At 47.7% G+C, this 24,103-nt stretch overlaps 1 protein-coding gene across 1 annotated transcript in view; it reads right to left on the bottom strand.

Moving 5' to 3' along the window:
- Positions 1-24,103, bottom strand: part of LOC119168610 (neprilysin-1) — a 638,470-nt gene that overhangs the window by 178,153 nt on the left and 436,214 nt on the right. Inside the window, exon 16 of the mRNA XM_037420008.2 lies at positions 13,692-13,750. Within this exon, the coding sequence (XP_037275905.2) occupies positions 13,692-13,750 (59 nt within the window). The remainder of the gene's footprint in view (positions 1-13,691; positions 13,751-24,103) is intronic.

Genomic DNA, 24,103 nt, shown 5'->3' with positions numbered 1-24,103 from the left:
GCCACTAGACCACCGCGGCGTTTTCAGCGTCTCATACTTGTTCTATCCTTATAATGAAGAAAGTTTTATTTATTGTGGCCAAGTAGCTATTAGAATTAGAAAATAAATTAGGTACTATTTCTTGGCGCGCGCGCATGCAGGCGGTTTGGCTCTATAGCTTCCACAGTGCTGTCAAGAAAAGCTGTCGCCGAGTATAGTAGATATAGTGCCGATGTGTATGTTCCCCTTGTTGCTGGAACGTTATGGATTTTTTTCTGCATAGAGAAATTGAAGTTTTACTAAACAGTTCAACAACATTCGCTTCACCCCACAGACGTCATCTGGACGAAGGGTAGATTAGCGAAGATGAGATGGACACCGACGATCTGGATGGCTGTGAGCAATGCGTCATAGCTGGAGTCAGATGCGTGGAGTCAGATGGTTGCGGACAGTCAAGCATGCGTGGCCGGTTGGCGTAATCAGACGCACTGGGAAGAGGCCTATCTCACTTTTGCACCATTCTTGTGCGTAATACCAGTGAAGTGACGTCGAAATGTGTCGAAGGCTACACCTTCTAGGTGCCACCTACTGCCTTGCTGTACAACTACTGTTACGGCAGTGATCGGAACCCTTTTTTTCTCAGAGCACACTGGTAAGGCAGTTTGCTTGAAAAATGCTTCACAAGAACATTTATTGTGTTGTGTCGCTAAGTTACTCGCCTCTGCTAGCTGCTGACAGAGGTAGAGATGCTCTTTCAGCCTTAGGTTATATGGCATCATCCCGTCTGTCTGACGTAGGATTTACAACACAAAAGTATATTGTCACGTAGGTCGCGGTGTCAACGAAGACAGTAGCCCGTATGTTCAAATTCAAAGTATTTATTAGGCTGAACTTAAGTGGCAAGTAACGGCAAGTCCGATTAAAGTAATACCGTGTCAATGGCACGGATAGCGGCGAACACGGGGCTGGCCGTCAATCAGCAGACATCCGGTGAAGTGCATCGCCATATACACATGTGCCATTGAATATTCAAGTGTTATCGCTAGCGGCTGCGTAAGTTCCGAAATAATCTGCACTGTTCGCATTGCACGTGTATTTTTAACAAAATGAAAACTGCAGTTCCGAAGCTTCTCGAATACTGCAGGCACGTTTTGCGCTGAGCATTACTTACAGTATAACGGAGCAATAACAAAATTTGAGGAAGGAATGTGACATAGCCATTCGAAAAAGGCATCGTCTTGATGCTTTAACAAACAATAAGTATACAGTATGTAAGAGAATAATCATTAGGTACAAGAAATAAACACAGCAACGACAAGAAAATACACTCCTCAGGTTCGCGCATGAAATGGCTTGAGGCGAATGACATGGACGACTTCAGGCAGTGCACGGTGCAGTTGAGAGTTCGTGATTTCGTGGGCAACAAAACCTCGTAGTCGAGTGGGCCGAGAGGTTGAACTATCAAGTAGTGCCCGAAGAACAGTCACAGAATTCCTATTGCTGTAGTGTTAGAGAGCTCGTTTTGCAGCAATTCTGGCGTTGGTGCTGGCATCGTTGATTGTCAGAGAAAATTATTATCTTACGCGTGACAAAAAAATCTTGAAAGATGCAAATAAATAAATGATAAAAAAACCCTGCATCAAGGTGGCGACCAAACCAGGGTCGTTTGTGTGGAAAGCAGATGTTCTGCCACGCGGACGCGCGTATGCTTGTGATACAGTAAAAATGACTGCAGAGGAATGCAGTGAAAGTTACATTTGTGATTTACAAACCTACGCATCTTGTATACATGCTTGAAAATCCAACATGAGATACTGCAGTCATATAGAGTGGTGCAAGCACCCATTGACTGCGGGCATCAGAACATGTGACTATCTTATTGGCTTCGTGGTTTAAGCTGGTTGCCCACTACAAAAGGCACACACGCCTATTCTCTTAAAGCCACGTAGTGGGTGCATATCAAGTTCGGAAAAGTTTCATGCTCCAAATGTTTAAAGTACGCAGTACTTTAAACATTTGGAGCATGAAACATTTTTAAACAAGATGGGCGGACGAACGGACGGACGGACAGACGGGCGGACAAGCAAACAGACAGACGGACGGACGGACGGACGGATAATTGGAAGGACAGATGTATGAACGCGCGGACCTACGCGTGGGCTGATGAACACACGGATGGACGCATGGATAGATGAATGGATAGACGGACGCGTGGACTGACGCAGGAATGAACAACGAACGAACGAAAAGACGTATGGGAGCATGTAACATAGTTATGGTTGCAATAGGGTTTGTTACTGTATTGCTCGAACTTTAGTATCCTGCATTGTTCTATGCCACCGCATGCTTATGCACTGTGTGAGCAATGTATGGGTGGCAAAGCCCTATTCAGGGAGACAATGTTCATCCTTTTGCATTTCCATCCAAGACTCACTGTGTGTTCGACATAAATAACTTATTATTAGGAACGAACCGATGAACGGAAGCACGGACGATTTGCGCCACTGATCAATATTTATTCCTTGGATAAGCTGTGATTTTTTCCACTTCGTCGAAAGTAGGACGTCCTACGGTAGCAAAGCACCGCATTGTAGTCAAAGGGCACGTTAAACCACTATGTCAATTGTTAAGGCGTTTATTAGCTGGCAACGAGCGAGAATATACAAAGGCGACAGTAATGGCCAAGCATGGGCTCTCAGCGCGAGCGGCGTCCTTGTTGGGTTGCCCCACTAGGAGGTACTCAAGAGTTCGACCAATTTCAGAGTTCGGAGGCTTCGCTACACAACATCAATACCGAGTAGCTCCAAAAGAAAGACAGGCGCTAAAGAGTCAAGTACAGGAGATAACGGCGATGTCATACAGCCATCCAAAAGCCCATGGGTATCACCGGTTGTCCTTGTCAAGAAAAAGGACAACATCATGCGGTTTTGTGTTAACTACAGGAAACTAAACCTCGAAAGGAAGTGAGGCGTTTACCCACTCCCACGAGTCAACAATACTTCAGATGAATTGCGCAATACTCTCTTTTATTCATCGTTGGACTCAAAAAGCACATAATGGCAAATAGGAGTGGACGAACGAGATCGCGAGAAGACGGCATTCATGACACCCGACGGACTCAATGAGTTCAATATACTTCCATTTCCTTTGTGTTCTACTCCCGCTACCTTTCAGAGGATGACGTCTGATACTGTGCTGTCTAGCCTCAAATGGCAGTAATGCCTCGTCAATTTCGATGACGTAGTATTTTTTACACTACATCGAGCAGCACGTAGAGAGACTGAAAACTGTACAGGACGCTACTCGCGCCGCCACACTTACGATAACACCCGCAAAGTGCTACTTTGTATTCCGTGAGCTTTGGTTCCTTGAGCCCATTGATAGTTCTCATGGTGTCCGCTGCGACCCGAAATAGATCACCGTGGAGGAAAATTTTCCAAGGTCAAGAGACAAAGCGCCATGAGATGTTTCCCGTTGAAAACCTCTTCAAGAGTGCATAAAGACTTACACGGCCTATGTACCGTTCACCTGGTAGAAAGAGCAAGAAGATGTCTTCTCTGAGTTACAACAGCGTTTGCAGTCGCCTCCCTTGCTAGATCAATTTGATGAAGATGCCAAAACAGACATTCATATGAACGCCAGCAACGTTGGTCTCGCTGGCATTTTTATTCAGGGGTAAAGTGGAGAAGAAAAAGTTATCACCTATGGAAGCCGCACTCTGTCAAAAGCCGCATATAATTATTCAGCTGCAGAAAAGTAATGTCTCGAAGTTATATGGGCCACAAGTAAGTTCTGGTCATACTTATACGGTCGACCAGTCTGAGCAATCAGTGACTATTATTCATTGTGCCGGCTTGCAAAGCTGAATGATCTTTCTGGAAGAATTTCTAGATATAGCCTGCGTCTACAAGAATATGACATCACTATGGTATACAAGTCCGGCCACAAGAACAATGGCGCAAATTGCTAGTCACGAGCACCAGTCGAGACCTCATCTCCTGAGCATGAACGAGATTCTGCATTTCTTGGAGCTGTCCACGTGTCTGGAATGACTCATGATCAGCGAAAAGACGCAGAAGTAATCCTGCTTATTCAGTACTTAAGTCAAAGCACCGCGAGTTTTTGTTCGTGATATATGTTGATATTGTGACGGGGCGAGGTCTAGACTTATAGGATAACGTCCCCCGAGCATCGGCAGCCGAACAAGATGGCTGAGTTGCCTCTCGCGCAAGCGCCTAACGCACAGGCGTCTTCTTCATCTTCGCAAAGTGCCACGCTTGCTTCTGTCGATGATGCACCGTAACATCACTTCCCTGCGGCGGAAGGGCCGCCACGGCGCTCAGTACTGCGGCGACGAACAAGCAGGGTGATACGGTTTGAGTCTGGAAACGTGTAAAACGTCCGTCCGTCTGGAGTGAGGGGGGTCAAAGAGGCATTGTTTAGGGGTGCGATCTCGTAGCACACGTCACTGAGTTGTCGTAACACTTTGTAGGGGCCATGGTAGTGTGATAGTAGCTTCTCCGATAAGCCGTCTTGGCAGTTTGGTGTCCAGAGAAGTACCAGAGACTCCGGCGAGAAGTGCACGCTTTGATGACGACTGTTATAGCGGTCTTTTTGTGCGCTTGCGACAAGTGCAGCCGATCACGGGCAAGCTGACGGGCTGCATGGGCTCGAAAAACGACATCGCTGGCGTACTCAGTAGACAAGGGGGCAGCCGAAGGAAGGAGCGTGTCAAATGGTAATGCTGGATGTCGGCTAAACAGCAAATAAAACGGCAAATAACTAGCTTTGTCGTGCCGTGAAGAATTGTAGGCGAACGTGACAAAGGGGAGTGCCTTGTCCCAATCACGGGGATTTAACGAAACGTACATAGACAGCATCTGCTACAGCGTTCGGTTCAGACGCTCGGTCAATCCGTTTGTCTGTGCATGATAAGCGGTGGTAAGCTTGTGCTCAGTGGAGCAGGCGCAGAGAATGTCACCCACAACACGTGAAAGGAAGTACCTTCCTCGATCTGTAAGCGGCTGCCGCGGAGCGCCATGATGAAGAATGACTTCATACAAGAGAAAGTCAGCGACGTCAGTGGAACAGCTTGTCGGCAGTGCTTTAGTGATGGCAAAGCGTTTGGCGAAGTCTGTGGCGACTGCAACCCATTTATTTCTGGAGGTGGACGTAGGAAACGGGCCCAACAGGTCAAGGCCAACACGGAAGAATGGTTCCGTCAGTATGTCAATGGGCTGTAGGAGCCCAGACGGTAGCACAGAGAGGCGCTTATGGCGTTGGCAGTGGTCGCAAACACTGACGTAACGAACCACAGAACGATACAGTCCGGGCCAAAAAAAGCGACGTCGCACACGATCGTAGGTACGAGAGACGCCTAGGTGACCGGCTGTAGGTACGTCATGTAGTTGTTCGAGAACGCTGGTACGCGGGTGATGGGGAAGCACGAGTACTAATTCCGGGCCATCAGCGTTGAAGCTGCGATGGTACAGAATGTTGTCGTGCAGTTCGAACAGGCGAACGAAAGAGTCTGTTGGAGCAGAGGTCAGACGCTCGATGATGGTGAGTAACGACGGGTAACGTCATTGTTCGTTGGAGATATCACCCAAAGCGTGGATGGAGAAAACGCAGGGGTCTGAATCAAGGTCTGTCAAGTCGGGCGTTTCCACCGGATAACGTGACAAACAGTCTGCATCTGTGTGCAGGCGTCCCAACTGGTAGTGGACCACGAACGAGTATTCTTGCAGACGGAGTGCCCAGCGACCGAGACGTCCAGATGTGTCTTTTAGCGATGACAGCCAGCAAATAGCATGATGGTTCGTAACAACGGAAAAAGTTCGGCCATACAGGTAAGGCCTGCATTTTGCCACGGCCCACACTAAAGCTGGGCATTCCCGCTCAGTGATGGACAACTTCCGTTCGGCAGGTGAAAGAAGACGACTGGCGTAAGCAATCACGCGGTTCTTCCCGTGCTGTCGCTGGCCAAGGACCGCTCCAATTCCATGACCACTGGCATCGGTCCGAAGCTCTGTAGATGATGCAGGGTCGAAATGAGCCAGTAATGGCGTTGTCAGCAGATCGATAAGAGCCGGAAAGGCGTCCGCTTTCTCTATGCCCCATGCGAAGGGAACGTCTTTCTTTAAGAGATCAGTGAGCGGTCGAGCGAGGTCAGTGAAGTTGTGGACAAATCGACGAAAATAGGAACATAGCCCTACAAAACTTCGGATGTCCTTGGTTGAGCGTGGTTCAGGATTTTCACTGGTATAGCGCACCACGACAAGGACACACACAAAGGAGAGATGCACACACACACAGTGCTAACTTGCAACTAATGTTTTATTTGCGATCACACACGCTGTTTATACAACAGTAGACCGATAAAACCTGGATAATGTCACGTCAAGAATACAGCACAGCCCATGCACGTGTCATCACCGATAGCGACAATCTACACTAGCCCGTCAAAGTGAAGATTCTAGATACTTCTTTTCTTTAGATGATAATGCTATGGAAGCCACACTCACACATTTTTCTTTCATTTTGTCTTTTTCAAAAGCTTCAATAATTTCACGTGTGGTTCTGTCACGGGCCTTAAAGATTGATTGATTGATATGTGGGGTTTAACGTCCCAAAACCACCATATGATTATGAGAGACACCGTAGTGGAGGGCTCCGGAAATTTTGACCACCTGGGGTTCTTTAACGTGCACCCAAAGCTGAGCACACGGGCCTACAACATTTCCGCCTCCATCGGAAATGCAGCCGCCGCAGCCGGGATACGGGCCTTAAAGAGTATACGGGTGTTTTGGAACATAGGGACGCAACCGCACCTCTGACAGTGAAGGGCCAAATGACCACATACAGCTCTTTCTACATTGTACTTGTGTTCCCTTAGTCTTTCATTCACACACCTTTCAGATTGTCCTTGACGAACGTATGAAGCACACTGACGTTATTGCTGTTTTTAGATATGTAGATTACTATCTAGCTGATCGTTGCCAATAATGATCATAACAATTTTGACGCAGTTGTGACTGAAACTCTAACCATGTTCTTGACAGTGTTATCTCCCTTGGTGCTGACCCATGAAGTACGAAATGACCATTTCATAAGATTCCTTGACCTCGAGCTGTATTTTTCGCCAGCAAGAGTATGCTGGAGCTATGAACCGCGAGGAAATAAACCGGTTCTTCCGTTCACGTCCGCTCATTCAAAATTGGTAAAGCGTGCGGTGATAAAATCCTGTTTTCAGAATTCACTGATGAAGTCGTGCCACCACAAGCTTGATGAGACCTAGTGGGCTCAAGCAAAACGTTTATTGAACTCTGGCTACTCCTTGCACTTGTTGACCGCTGTCGCCGACTGTATAAGCAGGAAACGAAGGGCAAACGTCAAAGACCAGGCAACCGCCACTAAGGCAGGCAAGGTTGCTGTAGTGCCTTACATGCATGCCATTTCGCATACCTTGCGAAGGATAGCAAGGAAGGCGGGTGCGGATGTAGTGTTTTCTGCTCCCGAAAAGTTGCAAGGAATGTGCAAAAAGGTCAATGCAGAAAGTAGCGGGAAACAGGATTGTAAGATTAAGCACCGGGAGAAATTTGTGAATTGTTGTTGTAGTGTTGTCTATAGCACTCCTTTGACTTGCGGTTGCGAATACATAGGCCAATCTGGAAGGTGTGTGAATGAAAGACTAAGGGAACACAAGTACAGTGTAGAAAGAGCTGTATATGGTCATTTGGCCCTTCACTGTCAGAGGTGCGGTTGCGTCCCTATGTTTCAAAACACTCGTATACTCTTTAAGGCCCGTGACAGAACCACACGTGAAATTATTGAAGCTTTTGAAATCGACAAAATGAAAGAAGAATGTGTGAGTGTGGCTTTCATAGCATTATCATCTAAAGAAAAGAAGTATCTAGAATCTTCACTTTGAAGGGCTAGTGTAGATTGTCGCTATCGGTGATGACACGGGCATGGGCTGTGCTATATTCTTGACGTGACATTATCCTGGTTTTATCGGTCTACTGTTGCATAAGCAGCGTGAGTGATCGCAAATAAAACATTAGTTGCAAGTTAGCGCTGTGTGTGTGCATCTCTCTTTTGTGTGTGTCCTTGTCGTGGTGCGCTATACCAGTGAAAATGATGAATCTCAACCAACTAGCCCGGCAACGTGCCTTAGTGGTTCAGGAAATCGTTGTACTGCTCGCACCTTGTCGGGATATGGTTGAACACCAGCGGCACTGACAAGGTGGCCGAGTATGGTAATTTGACGACGTCCGAAATAGCATTTTGCAGAATTGAGCTGGAGAGCGTCTCTTCGAAAAATATCCAGAACGGCTGACAGACGTCTTATATGGCTGTCTAAGGTAGGTGAAAACACGATGGCATCGTCCAGGTAACATAAACAGATGGACCACTTATATCCTCGGAGAAGGGAGTCCATCATGCGCTCGAAAGTTGCCAGCGCATTACATAGTCCGAATGGCATGACTTTGAACTGGTAGAGGCCGTCCGGCGTAACGAAAGCGTTTTTTTTCACGATCCATGGGGTCGACGGAAATTTGCCGATAGCCGGACCGAAGGTCGATAGACGAAAAGTATTGGGCACCGTGGAGGCAATCGAGAGCGTCATCAATCGGAGGCAAAGGGTAGACATCTATGTGGGTCACTTTGTTTAAATGGCGATAGTGCACACAAAAGCACCATCTGCCATCCTTCTTCTCAACGATCATGACTGGGGAGGCCCAGGGGCTTGATGATGGTTCTATTACGTCTTTAGTAATCATTTTGTCCACTTCATTCTGAGTTGCTTGGCGTTCCTTGTGAGACACGCAATATGGACGCCACCGTATAAGACTGGCCTCACCAGTGTTGATCCGGTGAGTCAATGCAGTTGTTTGGCTGAGAGGGCGGTGGTCAAAGTCGAAAATGTCTCTATATGATGTTAGCAGTATACGGAGGCTGGCATCGTGCGCTAGAGTGAGGTCAGGAGCAATCATCGTGTTAATGTCATTTGCAGGCAGAATGTAATTGCGGCCAAGTCAGGGGGATGTAGTATCTGTGTCCAAACCAGTAACGTTGCAGCTGTCAAGTGGACATAGGGTGGCCAGAAACATGTCTTGCGGAATAACTTGAGTCAAGAGACTCACGTTGAGTAGTGGTATAACCACTGTATTATTAACGACGGCGACAACAGTGTGAGCAAGGGCGACGTCTCTGGCCATCAGTACGTCGACTATAGGAGTGACGAGGTAGTCACCATCTGGCACATGACGTGAGCACGACAAAGTGACATATGTAGCAGCTTGCGGAGGCAAGCGAACGTGGTGACGAGAGCATAAACGGGGAGAATAGTCAGCTGGAAAATTGGCAAGCTGCGGCAGCTCAAGCTGCAGAGCACCAGTGGCACAATCAATGAGCGCAGAATGACGTGACTGGAAGTCCAAACTAAGTATTAGGTCATGAGGACACATTTTAATGACGGCAAACTGAACTAATGTAGTATGACCGGCAACGGACACACGGGCCATGCACATCCCTTGAACGTCAGGGGTCCTCCCATCAGCGACACGAAGTGTGCGGGAAGCGGCAGGCATGAGCACTTTATGTAGGTGTCAGCGAAGGTTCGCGCTCATTACCAAAATGTGCGCTCCAGTATCTATAAGGGCAGAAATAGCCACACCGTCAACGTCTAACAAACTTTGTCTCGTCGGAAGCGTCACGAGAGGATTTGTGGAGGGAGTCAAAAATGCAGCGTTACCTCCGGGCGCTGCACCGTTTAGTTTTCCGGGTAGGCAGGAGCGGGGTTGAATGGGGACGACGGCCTGCAAGTCTGCGGTGAGCGAGACGACTGGGGACGTCCTGGAGGCGAACGCGACTGACGACCATGCGGTGACGGAGATCGGCTGTTTAACCCTCTGTAGTTGTTTGACGGAGAAGGCTCCGCGGCAGATGCAAAGCAGGTGCTGTCCTGTCGGTAGTGAGGTTCAGATGAAGTCCGAGGTAGCGAGGACCAGCGATAATTTCAGTAACGGACGACATGACCGATACGGTGGCAATGAAAACAAATTGGTCGATTGTCGACGGTTCTCCACGCAGCAGGGTTGTGAGATTGGGCTGTAAACTGCTGCTCGTGATAGGACGAGGGTGGACGCCATGGAGCTCGCTTGGGCTGGGCAATGTGCACACCAAGGGAATACCTATGCTGGCGAGTTCTTGGCAGACGATGGCTTGACCCATGTTAGCAGTGAGTGGGGTCGTGTCACTTGCAGCGGTGTGAGCCGGAGCAGAGGCAATAGCTTCAAGTTTGCGCGTACAATTCGGGTCACTTGATTCGATGAATCGAGAGGTGGCGGCTATTTTCTTGCACTGTCTCGCAAGACGACGTTGCAGCCGTATTCGGAAGGCGGGTAAACACCCTGTTAATCCACCGGCTCTTCGCTTGCTCAAATCGCCGACATTCTTTTATAACGGCGCCCACTGTAGAATAATTTGTTTGCAGATGAGGCGGTTTAATGCGTCATCCGCAATCCCTTTAAGAATATGTCCGACCTTGTCAGCCTCCGGCATCTCGGCATCGGCTTTGCGACACAACGATAACACATCTTCTATATAGGAGACGTAAGACTCGGTCGAGGTCTGCACCCGAGATGCGAGCATTTTGTTCGCGGCCATTTTTCTTCCAATCGGCTTTCCGAACAGGTCCAACATTTTCTCCCTGGACACTGCCCAACCCCCAAGTTCTGTTTCATGGTTCTCATACCACCATTTTGCGGTTCCCCTAAGAAAGAATAACAGTTTCGCCAGCATAAGAGTCGGACCCCATCGGTATCGAGTACTCACACATTTGTACTCTGCCAGCCAATCTTCAACGTCAACTTCATCTGGATCACCGGAAGCGCTAAACGTGCCAGGATCCCGCGGGGGTTCGAGCACGAAGGTTGTGATTGCAGAAGGAGATGTAGTTACCGCATCATCTCCGGCCACAAGAACACGGAGAGCAGGTGCAGACACCGTCCTTTCCGTCATCGTTGTGGAATGGCCCTTCAAACAGCGGCCGCTGCGAAGTTCTGTTGCGAGGCGGTTACCCAGCACGTCCACCAAATGTGACGGGGCGAGGTCTAGGCTTATAGGATAGCGTCCCCCGATAATCGGCAGCCGAACAAGATGGCTGAGTTGCCTCTCGCGCAAGCGCCTAACGCACCGGCGTCTTCTTCATCTTCGCAAAGTGCAACGCTTGCTCCTGTCGATGATGCACCGTTACAATATGTCCTCTGGAACCACGTTCTCTACACGACGGATTTCAAACATACCGGTCAAACGTTTCTGCTTCTGATACCATTGTTACTGCGAGCGGGAATTCTAGAAGCATGTCATGATGACCCATAGGCAGGTCACTTGGGCATCAGTAGGACTTTGGCAAGAATCCTCCACAGATATTACTGGCCAAAACTTATGGATTCTGTACAGCACTACCTCAGATACTGCCGAGACTGGCAAACACGCAAAGTACTGCCCCTGAAGCCGGCAGGTCTTTTGAAACTGATTGAGCCACTGAAAGTCCCATTCCAGTAGGCCAGAATGAATTTGCTCGGACCATTTCCTATGTCATCGTTCGAGATCGTGGGTTGTTGTAGCGACCCACTAGATGACCCGGCATGCCAAGACGTCATCTCTCAGAAAAGAAACGAAAACGCAGTGACTCAGTTTTTCGTGTGTGACCCAGATAATGATGTGACATGGCGCACCCAAAGTCTATATAACTGACAAAGGAACTGCGTTCACTGCCAGGCTGCTACACTCTATCACAAAATCAGCGCACACTAACTACAGAACTACTGCGCACCATTCGCAAACTAACGGTTGAACTCAAAGGTTCAACAGGACGTTTGCTGTCATGATTGAAATGTATTTAGGTGTCGAGCCTCGGACTTTTTGACAGCATATTTTTGTATTCTACATTTCCGTACAATATTGCTGTACGAAAGACAACCCACTTCACACTTTTTCAACTTGTTCATCGTTGGACAGCAACAACCACATTAGACGCGATGTTGCCTGTCAAGCGCGCGAATGTGGAGGACCCTGACGTCAGGTAATATGTGGAAAGTTAAGACGAGGTGCGTCCGCTTGCAAGGCACCGCATCATTCAACATCAAGACGTCTATGCGCATCGTTACAATCTAAGACAAAGGGACATACGGTACTTTCCTGGAGACCAAGTGTGAATCTGGACACGTGTACGTGCATGTGGTATACGAGAAAAGCTTATAGGGAGCTATTTTTGCCCTTACAGGGTTCTTCATCAGCTCGGTTCATCAAACTACAAAGTGATTCCTGTATGCCAAGTGTGCACAAAATGACGCAAGAATCCCCGTAAGTTTTACATGTAATACGTATGAAATCGTGCTACGATAGGAACTCCACAACCGAACTGATTCATGTCCTCAAACACCAAGAAATGTCTAATTTTTTGGAAGCTGTCAGCCGGTTGTGCGCATCGGGACGATGCGTCCTAGGAGGGGTTCTAATGCTTCAGTTCGACATTCGCAGAAGACGTGTGCAACAATTTGCGTTCGTAAAAGCCGCCACACAAGTCGCAAGGAAAGCGCACAATGAAATGTCGTCCTGCACCTTCCACGGTGCTATCCCACAGGACCCGCTCGAGACTCGAGGTGTGAAAAAGAAGAGACCTACGGAGTTCAGAATAGCGAGCAAAATACATTTTTTGACCGTTTAGTATTGAGGTTACGGGTACAGCTTTGCCCCAAATAAGTATTTTATAGCAGCATGCGCCATATTTATTGGTAACAATGTGACTTTTGTTGTGTTCTCAATACACCTATAGTATAATATGTAGTCGGAGCCTCAATTACCACCGTTGTCACCAGAGTTATGACCGCGGGCATAGAGTAGCTGCTTACGGGTCGCTACGTAGGTGATGCGTGGAAGCAAAGAATAGTATCTGTCTCCCAAGTTGCGATATATCTGTTTGTGATTGCAATCATATGAACACTCTCGGCTATTTTTTTTTCGTCGTCGCTGTTGCGATGGCCATCATGTCGGGGCAACGTCTCGTATACGTCCTTATTTATGTACACACAATGTTATATCAGCAGAAAATACGAATGTATCCAACAGATAAAGATGGGTGGGCGTTGAGAAACTGGTTAATCTTTGGCAGAGTGGTGTAATCGTTTCGGTTGACAGACAGTGAGACCAAAATTAGTGCGTTTAAGTATCCAAAAAACCGTCGTCTTTAAATGTATACATTTATTGGTTCAAGTGTGCACTACAGACAGAATATGACTAGCGCGTTGAACCCTGAAAGGCGAAGCTTAAGATCTCTCAACTTCTTTTTAATCCTGGTCTCGGAACTCGAACGATGGCTTTCTTCCATGCGAGGTTCAGACTACACTATGCCATCACAAATCCGGATGCATGAAACTACATGCCACTAGGTGCCTTATTTTTAAAACGTAATTAGCCATTGTTTTGCAACCCATATAACTTAACAAAGAACTGTTACAACATATAAAAAATAGCGATCCTAACTGTTGAATGCTCAGCTCAAAACACACGCTATGATAAGTTTTGAATAATTGAAGCAGAGATCGTTACCGGCAGTGTTAGGAACAAGTTAATTACAGTGTTAAGTGCAAGATCCTTAATCCGAGTAGTGTTAAGATCCTAAAGTACAGATGTGCCCGCCTTACCGAAGACGTTCCTTGAAGGGTCATACAAGCAGGATAGGTCGAAGACGGAGCGTCTCCATCTGTAAGAATAATAAACGTTGAAACTTCTATGCACCTGAAGAGTCTCAATTTTCAAGCTTATTCAAGGATCTTCGCGAACTTCATAAAAAAAACTTCACACTAGCACACAAAGTACATGAATTGAATGGTATTGCCAAAGTGACAAAACTGCCAGGTCATATTGACAGCGTCCCTGGGCAAATGCCAGAACATTTCAGTTGTAGTAAGAGGCACACAAAATAGTTGACAAAGAACGCGCACTTTTTTCTTTCGTAGTGTGCTTAACTACAATAGCGCCCCGCTGCGGTGGTCTAGTGGATAAGGTACTCGGCTGCAGACCCGCAGGTCGCGAGATCAAACCCCGGCTACGGCGGCTGCATTTCCGATGGAGGCGGAAATGTGTTAGGCGCGTGTGCTCAGGTTTGGGTGCTCGTTAAAGAACCCCAAGTGGTCAAAATTTCCGGAGCCCTCCACTACGGCATCTCTCATAATCATATGAGGATTTTGGGACGTTAAACCCCACCTATCAATGAAATCAATCACAATAGCAAAAACAGATTAGCGGCACAGTGCTGCACTCCAGCGGCACAAAAAAGATCTGGAACACCAGCACTGTAATGCAGCTCAATTAGAACAGGAACATATATTTACCAAAAAGCACAATCACGTAAACATGCGATGATGTTTTCATCAGAGAAAAATTAAAAATATTAGAGCTGCACTAATCAGGTGTAATCTGTATCACAGAACAAAACAATTAATAAATACCTGACTGACCGCTGAGCTACAGAAATCGGTGTAGCGCGAAAGCGAGCGAGCGTCTCTTCACAGAAGTAGCACAAATCGAGTAGTGTTATATGATAAGTTGTACAGTTTACATTGGCGTTTCAAAGCTATGGCACTGTTTGACAGGGAAACAGCCATGTGACGCCTAGTTACACGTCTCCATGGTGGCGTCTACCACCCGTGATCATGACTTAACCATTGTGGTAAGTGAAGTTTTTAATATATACCTGAACTCAGCGCATTGTTATTCACGCAAAAGTATCACATCAGAAAGCAAAATCTGAACTGTACTCCCTGATATGCGCGTCTTCAAAAATCATCAGTTACGGAGGGAGACGCAAAGAGGCGCCGAGCAGCTCACTGCAATTTGCACAGGTCTCTATTCCCATGTGATGTTTTCTCCATTTCAGTGTGAGGCACTGTTCAAATATTCCACAATGATATTATCGTTACGGATAAAACAAGCATAGCGACAAAAATTAAACGAATACTTTGAAAGCGTTTTCCAAAAAGATTGTGATTGCGCGCGTTTAGGCCACCTCTATTTATTTCGACAAGCACATCGTGTCCCTGTCAGGCATTGCATCTATGCTTCTAAATTTAAAGCGTAAAGCCTCGCCTAGTCTGTGTAAAATTCACAATGCCAAATTTTACAAATTTTGAAATTCACAATTTTGCGTTGATACGCAGAGATGGTTGCCGAATTCCTTGAGATCATTTTCAGCGCCTTCCTGTCTTCATCCTCTGTCCCGATAGGTTGGAAAACAGTGCGAATTGTGCCAATATTGAAGTCTTCATATAAAATATTGGTTACAAATACCCGCCCCTTATCCATTACTTTTTCTTTTTGCAAGCTTCTAGAGTACATCATAGCTAACTACGTCAATAATTTTCTTAGTGACAACAATATACTAACCCCATTTCAACATGTGTACAGGAAGGGTTTTTCTACTGTGACTCATCAGGTAAAAGCTCTATATACTTTTGCAGGTATTTTTCTCTCAAACTGTACAAAATTGGGACGTGTTACCAGAAAACTAAGTTTCTGTATATAATAAGCATAATTTTGGTCACGATAGTGTTTAAAGTAATGTACAATTGTAATAGTTTTTTTTGGGGGGGGGGGGCTTTCTGTTAGCTTTTAACTCCCTGTGTACTTTTTACTTTGACGATGACCATGCTTCATATCTTTTTCTTGTTTGTCACTGCAAAACTTCTAAAAGGTGATCCTAAACATGCCTCCTTGCGATAGGCATCACAGGTATTATGGTATCATGGTATCATCGAGACATCACAGGTATCATGTAAATGAATAAATATATTCTTAATAAATGCAGCGTATTGATGTTAAATTCTTGTCTTTAGAAGATTTTAATTTAGTTCTCCACAAAAAATTGGTTTTCAAACTAAAGATATTAGCCCTAAATTCAGATTTTATTGTATATTGGGTGTCTGCGTACTTGTCAAATCGAACACAGTTTGTTCGCTAACGGTAAATATTCATCCAAACTTCAGTTTACATCAGGCGTTCCCTGGGGAAGTGCTTTGACATCCAGACTTTTAATTATATAAAAATGACATTTTTAAAGCTGTCCCTTAGAATGTCTAATTAAGGCTATTCGCTTATGATAGTGTTTTGTATAGGAAAACTGTTACGATGAATGATGAACAGCGTTTAAACACCTGCCTTGATAACGTTTTCCAGAGGAGTAAGCAGTGGGTTATGAAACTAAACTCATACAAAATAGTGTATATAAAAAACCATTTTTCTGTTCTATATGCACTACAAATGTCACAGAACGAGCGCTAAACAAGAGCACGCCGCCAATTCCTTGCGACCACGGGCGGCAGAAACGCCGCGAGGTAAAAAGAGAAAAAAAAAAAAGAAAGCAAACATCCAGGGCTCCCGGGCGCGCGCTCTCCCCGCAGAAGCACGGCTTCGCAGACGATCCTCCTCACCCCACATCGGCGGCCCAGCAAGACCGCGATTTTTCGAGAACGAACGGGGCGGGGTCAGACCGAGCTGAGTCATCCGACGCAGAGGGCAGACAAACCGTCTCGCCTCTCCCCAGCCTTCGCTGCGTATCGCGCCGACGAAATGACGAGAAAGATCTGGAAAGTCGCGCGCAAGGTATTTAACCGAGCAGCCGAGACGAGAACAGGAGGTGACGGAAGTTAACGCCAAAGCGCGTAGGGATTCCGCCGTGTAGTCGGCGAAGGTTCTGCCCGTAGTGACAGAACAGGAGGTGACGGAAGTTAACGCCAGAGCGCGTAGGGATTCCGCCGTGTAGTCGGCGAAGGTTCTGCCCGTAGTGACAGAACAGGAGGAGACGGAAGTGAGCGCCAGAGTGCGTAGAGAGTCCGCCGTGTAGTCGGCGAAGTTTTCGGTCCGTAGGGACGGCTCGAGCTACAGGCAAGAGCGTGGGTTTACCGCTATCGAGCGAAGACGCGGGCAACAGCTGCGTGTGTGAAGCCGACGGATTTCCGGCGAAGAAGTTTGAAGCTTGGAGAGTGGCCATTTGAGGACGCGAGGTTTCCTGGAAGAGAAACTTCAAGAACTACGGAACGACAACAACGCTGGACTTTGAGTGAGTGATTCTCGGAAGAGTATCATCTCGACTTTGGTTCCAAGAACTTTGGACTGAATAGGTTTTCTATCTCTTTAGTCTTTAAGTGTCTTGGTTGTTCAATGCATGCGACTGCATTGTAGTTCGTATTGTTGTCTGTGTCCGTTGTTTTGAGTGTGGCTGATTGTATTGTGTAGTACGTTGATTGATTGGTTTGATTGGTGACATATTGTATGCAACTATTGTGGAGTGTGCATTTTTGTGTATTGCTTTCGATCTGCCATTATTGAGAATATAATTTGTTTGTTTATCAATTCTCGGCTCCGACTTGTTCTTTGGGCCACAGCCGGCGTCCGCTGGCGCACCAAAAAGGACCACTTCTAAATTGTCCACGCTTTCGTGGTGCGGTTCGGGGGGCCGATACTTCGACCCTTGGAATTAGCCCGGCGATTGCCTCCCTAATAAACGGGACAGGTGTGACAATTAATCTGGCGTCCGCGAGACAGGACTTTTTGGTGCACAGTGTGTCCAAAGTAGTAGGAAAGAGCCTCGAGTTGTTGATTGTGCTGTCGGAACGATTTTGTGTGTTGTTCAGTGTTCTCGTTAACGAGTGCAGGGGAGTGTTCCGATAGACTGATTTAGGCAGATACTTTTTGCACGCGGCAAGGTTTTATTTGCGAGTTACGAGACACAATGGATCTCGAAAAGTTAGTTGCTCTTGGTGAGAAGATGGGTCTTTCTGGCGCCGAACTACGGAAGTGGGTAAGCCAGAAGGAGAAAGAGGCGGTGGAGAGAGAAAGGCTGGCCGCTGAAAGGGCGAGAGAAGAAAGAGAAGCAAAGGAGCGACAGCTGAAAGAAGAAAGAGAGGCAAAAGAGCGACAGCTGAAGGAAGAAAGAGAGCAGCAATTGAAGTTGGAGCTGGAGAGAGAGAAGTTGGCAGCCGAAAGGGCGAGAGAAGAAAGAGAAGCGAGGGAGCGCCAGCTGAAAGAAGAAAGAGAAGCGGAGATGGCTGAAAGGGAACGGCAGCGGCAGCACGAAATTGAACTCGAGCGGCTCCGTTTGCAACAGCGAAACGAAACTCCCGTCCAAGCTAGAGTTGAAAGCAGCGAACGGGAAGACCATGGCTTCCGCTTGAACCCAAGCAAGCTGCTCGTAGCGTTTGATGAAAGGAAGGACGACCTTGACGCGTACCTTCACCGATTTGAGACGATTGCGAAGAGCCAGAATTGGCCGGAATATCAATGGGCAACTGCTTTGAGTACTTGCTTGAGTGGTGAAGCGCTCAGTGTGTACGGTAGGCTGACGCCGACCGATGCAGCCAACTACGCAAAGGTGAAAGCTGCTTTGTTGAAGCGATTTAGATTTACCGTGGAAGGATTCCGGGACAGATTTCGGACAGGAAAGCCAGCTGATGGTGAGACAGCTACGCAGTATGCTGCCCGACTTTGCCATTATTTCGACAGATGGATTGAACTTTCAGGGACAGCACAGGAGTACGATGAGCTTAGAGAGCTGCTAATTAAAGAACAATTTCTTACTAGTTGCCACCCAAGCCTGTCGCTGTATTTGAAAGAGAGGAAGGCGGAGTCATTTGAAGGAATGCTTGAATTGGCTGATCAATTCTTGGAAGCGCAAGGTGGAACTAATTTGGCCAAGGTCAAGAAGGATTGTCCCGATGATTCGAAGAAATTGGCTCCTGAAGAAAAGAAGCGTGCACCAGAGAGCATGCAGCGATGTTTTCTGTGCAACCGAGTAGGTCATCGCGCGAAAAATTGTCGAACGATCTTTACGAGCCCTACGGCAGTAAAATGTTTTAAGTGTGGTCAGACGGGGCACAAAGCAGACGCTTGTCAGAACGGAGTGAGTCAAACTCACCAGGTATCCTGTGTGCAAGCAGCACCGAAATCTGATAATAATGCCGTCACTGATGGATTCGTAGAGTTGAAGAATGGGGAGAAAATTCCTATTGTGGGGGCTGTAATGTCAAAACAGCCAACCGGTGTTACGAAGGGAATGCCAACGCTTCCTGGAAAGATTGCAGGCAAGAAGATTACGGTTCTAAGAGACACCGGTAGCTCCACGGTTATCGTGAGGAGAAATTTGGTACGGGAAAGAGAGTTGACAGGCAGAACGAAACCGGTCTGCCTAATTGACCGTACGGTCCGGATGCTTCCCGAAGCAGAAATTGAGGTTGAAACCCCGTACTTCAGCGGGAAGGTTACTGCGTTATGCATGACGACCCCCCTGTATGACCTTATCATCGGAAACATCGACGGGGCGCGAGGGCCAAGTGATCCAGAATGTTTGGGAGAAGACCCGAAGATGGAGCCCTCGCCAACACAGCGGCCGCGAGATACAGTGGAGGAGCATCCCGTGACGGGTCTCACTAGAGCCCAAGGTGAAGCTGCGGCGCAAGAGACAGCGAAGGAGAAGACGATCGTGTCGAATAAGTTCACAGGCCGAGCAACTGGACGTACGTCGGCACGACCTCAACTGACTGACAGTGTAAAGGAGACGGAGTTGGCCAGCCGGGCAAAATATAGAGGCATTATCAAGCGGGTAAATAAACAGACAGGACCCGTCGAATGTAATGACGCGTTAACGGTGTCGAGACAACGATGGCTGAGACGACGCCCCAGATATCGTCGTTGGAAAGGGCTCGCCGAAAAAGAACGTGGAAGCACAAGAAGAGATCGAGCGAGCACCGCAAAAAGGGGCGCGAGCGCTGTTCGAAGTATTCAGGATAAGTGCTGAGGTCGAATCAGAATGTGTTGGGCAGTGCTGAGTGCCATATGTTGTGTTATTGTTCTTGTTATCCTGTGTCTCAAGTGTATGTCGAGCGAGTCAGTGTTCTGTGCGATGATGTGATGTATAGTGTTGTATAATTGTTGGATAGACAGAACTTTGTACGTTTGTATTGTTTAGAATGTGTGATGAAGTGTTGTAGGCATGTACCTGTGGTTATATTTCATGTGTTGTGGAATTGAACTACAATGTACGTTTGTATTGAGTGATATATTGTGAATGTGAAGTGTCATGAGCGACGGATTGTGTTACAGTCTGTGAGAATGTGTGGTGACTGTTCGCGCTCGTCTGTGTGGTTTTTGAATATTATGAGATAATATTCTTAAAGTGGGGGGCAGTGTCACAGAACGAGCGCTAAACAAGAGCACGCCGCCAATTCCTTGCGACCACGGGCGGCAGAAACGCCGCGAGGTAAAAAGAGAAAAAAAAAGAAAGCAAACATCCAGGGCTCCCGGGCGCGCGCTCTCCCCGCAGAAGCACGGCTTCGCAGACGATCCTCCTCACCCCACATCGGCGGCCCAGCAAGACCGCGATTTTTCGAGAACGAACGGGGCGGGGTCAGACCGAGCTGAGTCATCCGACGCAGAGGGCAGACAAACCGTCTCGCCTCTCCCCAGCCTTCGCTGCGTATCGCGCCGACGAAATGACGAGAAAGATCTGGAAAGTCGCGCGCAAGGTATTTAACCGAGCAGCCGAGACGAGAACAGGAGGTGACGGAAGTTAACGCCAAAGCGCGTAGGGATTCCGCCGTGTAGTCGGCGAAGGTTCTGCCCGTAGTGACAGAACAGGAGGTGACGGAAGTTAACGCCAGAGCGCGTAGGGATTCCGCCGTGTAGTCGGCGAAGGTTCTGCCCGTAGTGACAGAACAGGAGGAGACGGAAGTGAGCGCCAGAGTGCGTAGAGAGTCCGCCGTGTAGTCGGCGAAGTTTTCGGTCCGTAGGGACGGCTCGAGCTACAGGCAAGAGCGTGGGTTTACCGCTATCGAGCGAAGACGCGGGCAACAGCTGCGTGTGTGAAGCCGACGGATTTCCGGCGAAGAAGTTTGAAGCTTGGAGAGTGGCCATTTGAGGACGCGAGGTTTCCTGGAAGAGAAACTTCAAGAACTACGGAACGACAACAACGCTGGACTTTGAGTGAGTGATTCTCGGAAGAGTATCATCTCGACTTTGGTTCCAAGAACTTTGGACTGAATAGGTTTTCTATCTCTTTAGTCTTTAAGTGTCTTGGTTGTTCAATGCATGCGACTGCATTGTAGTTCGTATTGTTGTCTGTGTCCGTTGTTTTGAGTGTGGCTGATTGTATTGTGTAGTACGTTGATTGATTGGTTTGATTGGTGACATATTGTATGCAACTATTGTGGAGTGTGCATTTTTGTGTATTGCTTTCGATCTGCCATTATTGAGAATATAATTTGTTTGTTTATCAATTCTCGGCTCCGACTTGTTCTTTGGGCCACAGCCGGCGTCCGCTGGCGCACCAAAAAGGACCACTTCTAAATTGTCCACGCTTTCGTGGTGCGGTTCGGGGGGCCGATACTTCGACCCTTGGAATTAGCCCGGCGATTGCCTCCCTAATAAACGGGACAGGTGTGACAATTAATCTGGCGTCCGCGAGACAGGACTTTTTGGTGCACAGTGTGTCCAAAGTAGTAGGAAAGAGCCTCGAGTTGTTGATTGTGCTGTCGGAACGATTTTGTGTGTTGTTCAGTGTTCTCGTTAACGAGTGCAGGGGAGTGTTCCGATAGACTGATTTAGGCAGATACTTTTTGCACGCGGCAAGGTTTTATTTGCGAGTTACGAGACACAATGGATCTCGAAAAGTTAGTTGCTCTTGGTGAGAAGATGGGTCTTTCTGGCGCCGAACTACGGAAGTGGGTAAGCCAGAAGGAGAAAGAGGCGGTGGAGAGAGAAAGGCTGGCCGCTGAAAGGGCGAGAGAAGAAAGAGAAGCAAAGGAGCGACAGCTGAAAGAAGAAAGAGAGGCAAAAGAGCGACAGCTGAAGGAAGAAAGAGAGCAGCAATTGAAGTTGGAGCTGGAGAGAGAGAAGTTGGCAGCCGAAAGGGCGAGAGAAGAAAGAGAAGCGAGGGAGCGCCAGCTGAAAGAAGAAAGAGAAGCGGAGATGGCTGAAAGGGAACGGCAGCGGCAGCACGAAATTGAACTCGAGCGGCTCCGTTTGCAACAGCGAAACGAAACTCCCGTCCAAGCTAGAGTTGAAAGCAGCGAACGGGAAGACCATGGCTTCCGCTTGAACCCAAGCAAGCTGCTCGTAGCGTTTGATGAAAGGAAGGACGACCTTGACGCGTACCTTCACCGATTTGAGACGATTGCGAAGAGCCAGAATTGGCCGGAATATCAATGGGCAACTGCTTTGAGTACTTGCTTGAGTGGTGAAGCGCTCAGTGTGTACGGTAGGCTGACGCCGACCGATGCAGCCAACTACGCAAAGGTGAAAGCTGCTTTGTTGAAGCGATTTCGATTTACCGTGGAAGGATTCCGGGACAGATTTCGGACAGGAAAGCCAGCTGATGGTGAGACAGCTACGCAGTATGCTGCCCGACTTTGCCATTATTTCGACAGATGGATTGAACTTTCAGGGACAGCACAGGAGTACGATGAGCTTAGAGAGCTGCTAATTAAAGAACAATTTCTTACTAGTTGCCACCCAAGCCTGTCGCTGTATTTGAAAGAGAGGAAGGCGGAGTCATTTGAAGGAATGCTTGAATTGGCTGATCAATTCTTGGAAGCGCAAGGTGGAACTAATTTGGCCAAGGTCAAGAAGGATTGTCCCGATGATTCGAAGAAATTGGCTCCTGAAGAAAAGAAGCGTGCACCAGAGAGCATGCAGCGATGTTTTCTGTGCAACCGAGTAGGTCATCGCGCGAAAAATTGTCGAACGATCTTTACGAGCCCTACGGCAGTAAAATGTTTTAAGTGTGGTCAGACGGGGCACAAAGCAGACGCTTGTCAGAACGGAGTGAGTCAAACTCACCAGGTATCCTGTGTGCAAGCAGCACCGAAATCTGATAATAATGCCGTCACTGATGGATTCGTAGAGTTGAAGAATGGGGAGAAAATTCCTATTGTGGGGGCTGTAATGTCAAAACAGCCAACCGGTGTTACGAAGGGAATGCCAACGCTTCCTGGAAAGATTGCAGGCAAGAAGATTACGGTTCTAAGAGACACCGGTAGCTCCACGGTTATCGTGAGGAGAAATTTGGTACGGGAAAGAGAGTTGACAGGCAGAACGAAACCGGTCTGCCTAATTGACCGTACGGTCCGGATGCTTCCCGAAGCAGAAATTGAGGTTGAAACCCCGTACTTCAGCGGGAAGGTTACTGCGTTATGCATGACGACCCCCCTGTATGACCTTATCATCGGAAACATCGACGGGGCGCGAGGGCCAAGTGATCCAGAATGTTTGGGAGAAGACCCGAAGATGGAGCCCTCGCCAACACAGCGGCCGCGAGATACAGTGGAGGAGCATCCCGTGACGGGTCTCACTAGAGCCCAAGGTGAAGCTGCGGCGCAAGAGACAGCGAAGGAGAAGACGATCGTGTCGAATAAGTTCACAGGCCGAGCAACTGGACGTACGTCGGCACGACCTCAACTGACTGACAGTGTAAAGGAGACGGAGTTGGCCAGCCGGGCAAAATATAGAGGCATTATCAAGCGGGTAAATAAACAGACAGGACCCGTCGAATGTAATGACGCGTTAACGGTGTCGGAAGAGACAACGATGGCTGAGACGACGCCCCAGATATCGTCGTTGGAAAGGGCTCGCCGAAAAAGAACGTGGAAGCACAAGAAGAGATCGAGCGAGCACCGCAAAAAGGGGCGCGAGCGCTGTTCGAAGTATTCAGGATAAGTGCTGAGGTCGAATCAGAATGTGTTGGGCAGTGCTGAGTGCCATATGTTGTGTTATTGTTCTTGTTATCCTGTGTCTCAAGTGTATGTCGAGCGAGTCAGTGTTCTGTGCGATGGTGTGATGTATAGTGTTGTATAATTGTTGGATAGACAGAACTTTGTACGTTTGTATTGTTTAGAATGTGTGATGAAGTGTTGTAGGCATGTACCTGTGGTTATATTTCATGTGTTGTGGAATTGAACTACAATGTACGTTTGTATTGAGTGATATATTGTGAATGTGAAGTGTCATGAGCGACGGATTGTGTTACAGTCTGTGAGAATGTGTGGTGACTGTTCGCGCTCGTCTGTGT

This window comes from Rhipicephalus microplus, chromosome 3 (genome assembly GCF_043290135.1).
Source record: "Rhipicephalus microplus isolate Deutch F79 chromosome 3, USDA_Rmic, whole genome shotgun sequence".
Classification (NCBI taxonomy): Eukaryota; Metazoa; Arthropoda; class Arachnida; order Ixodida; family Ixodidae; genus Rhipicephalus; species Rhipicephalus microplus.
Note: the sequence above shows the minus strand (reverse complement) of the source record. Positions and strands in the feature narration are given on the sequence as shown.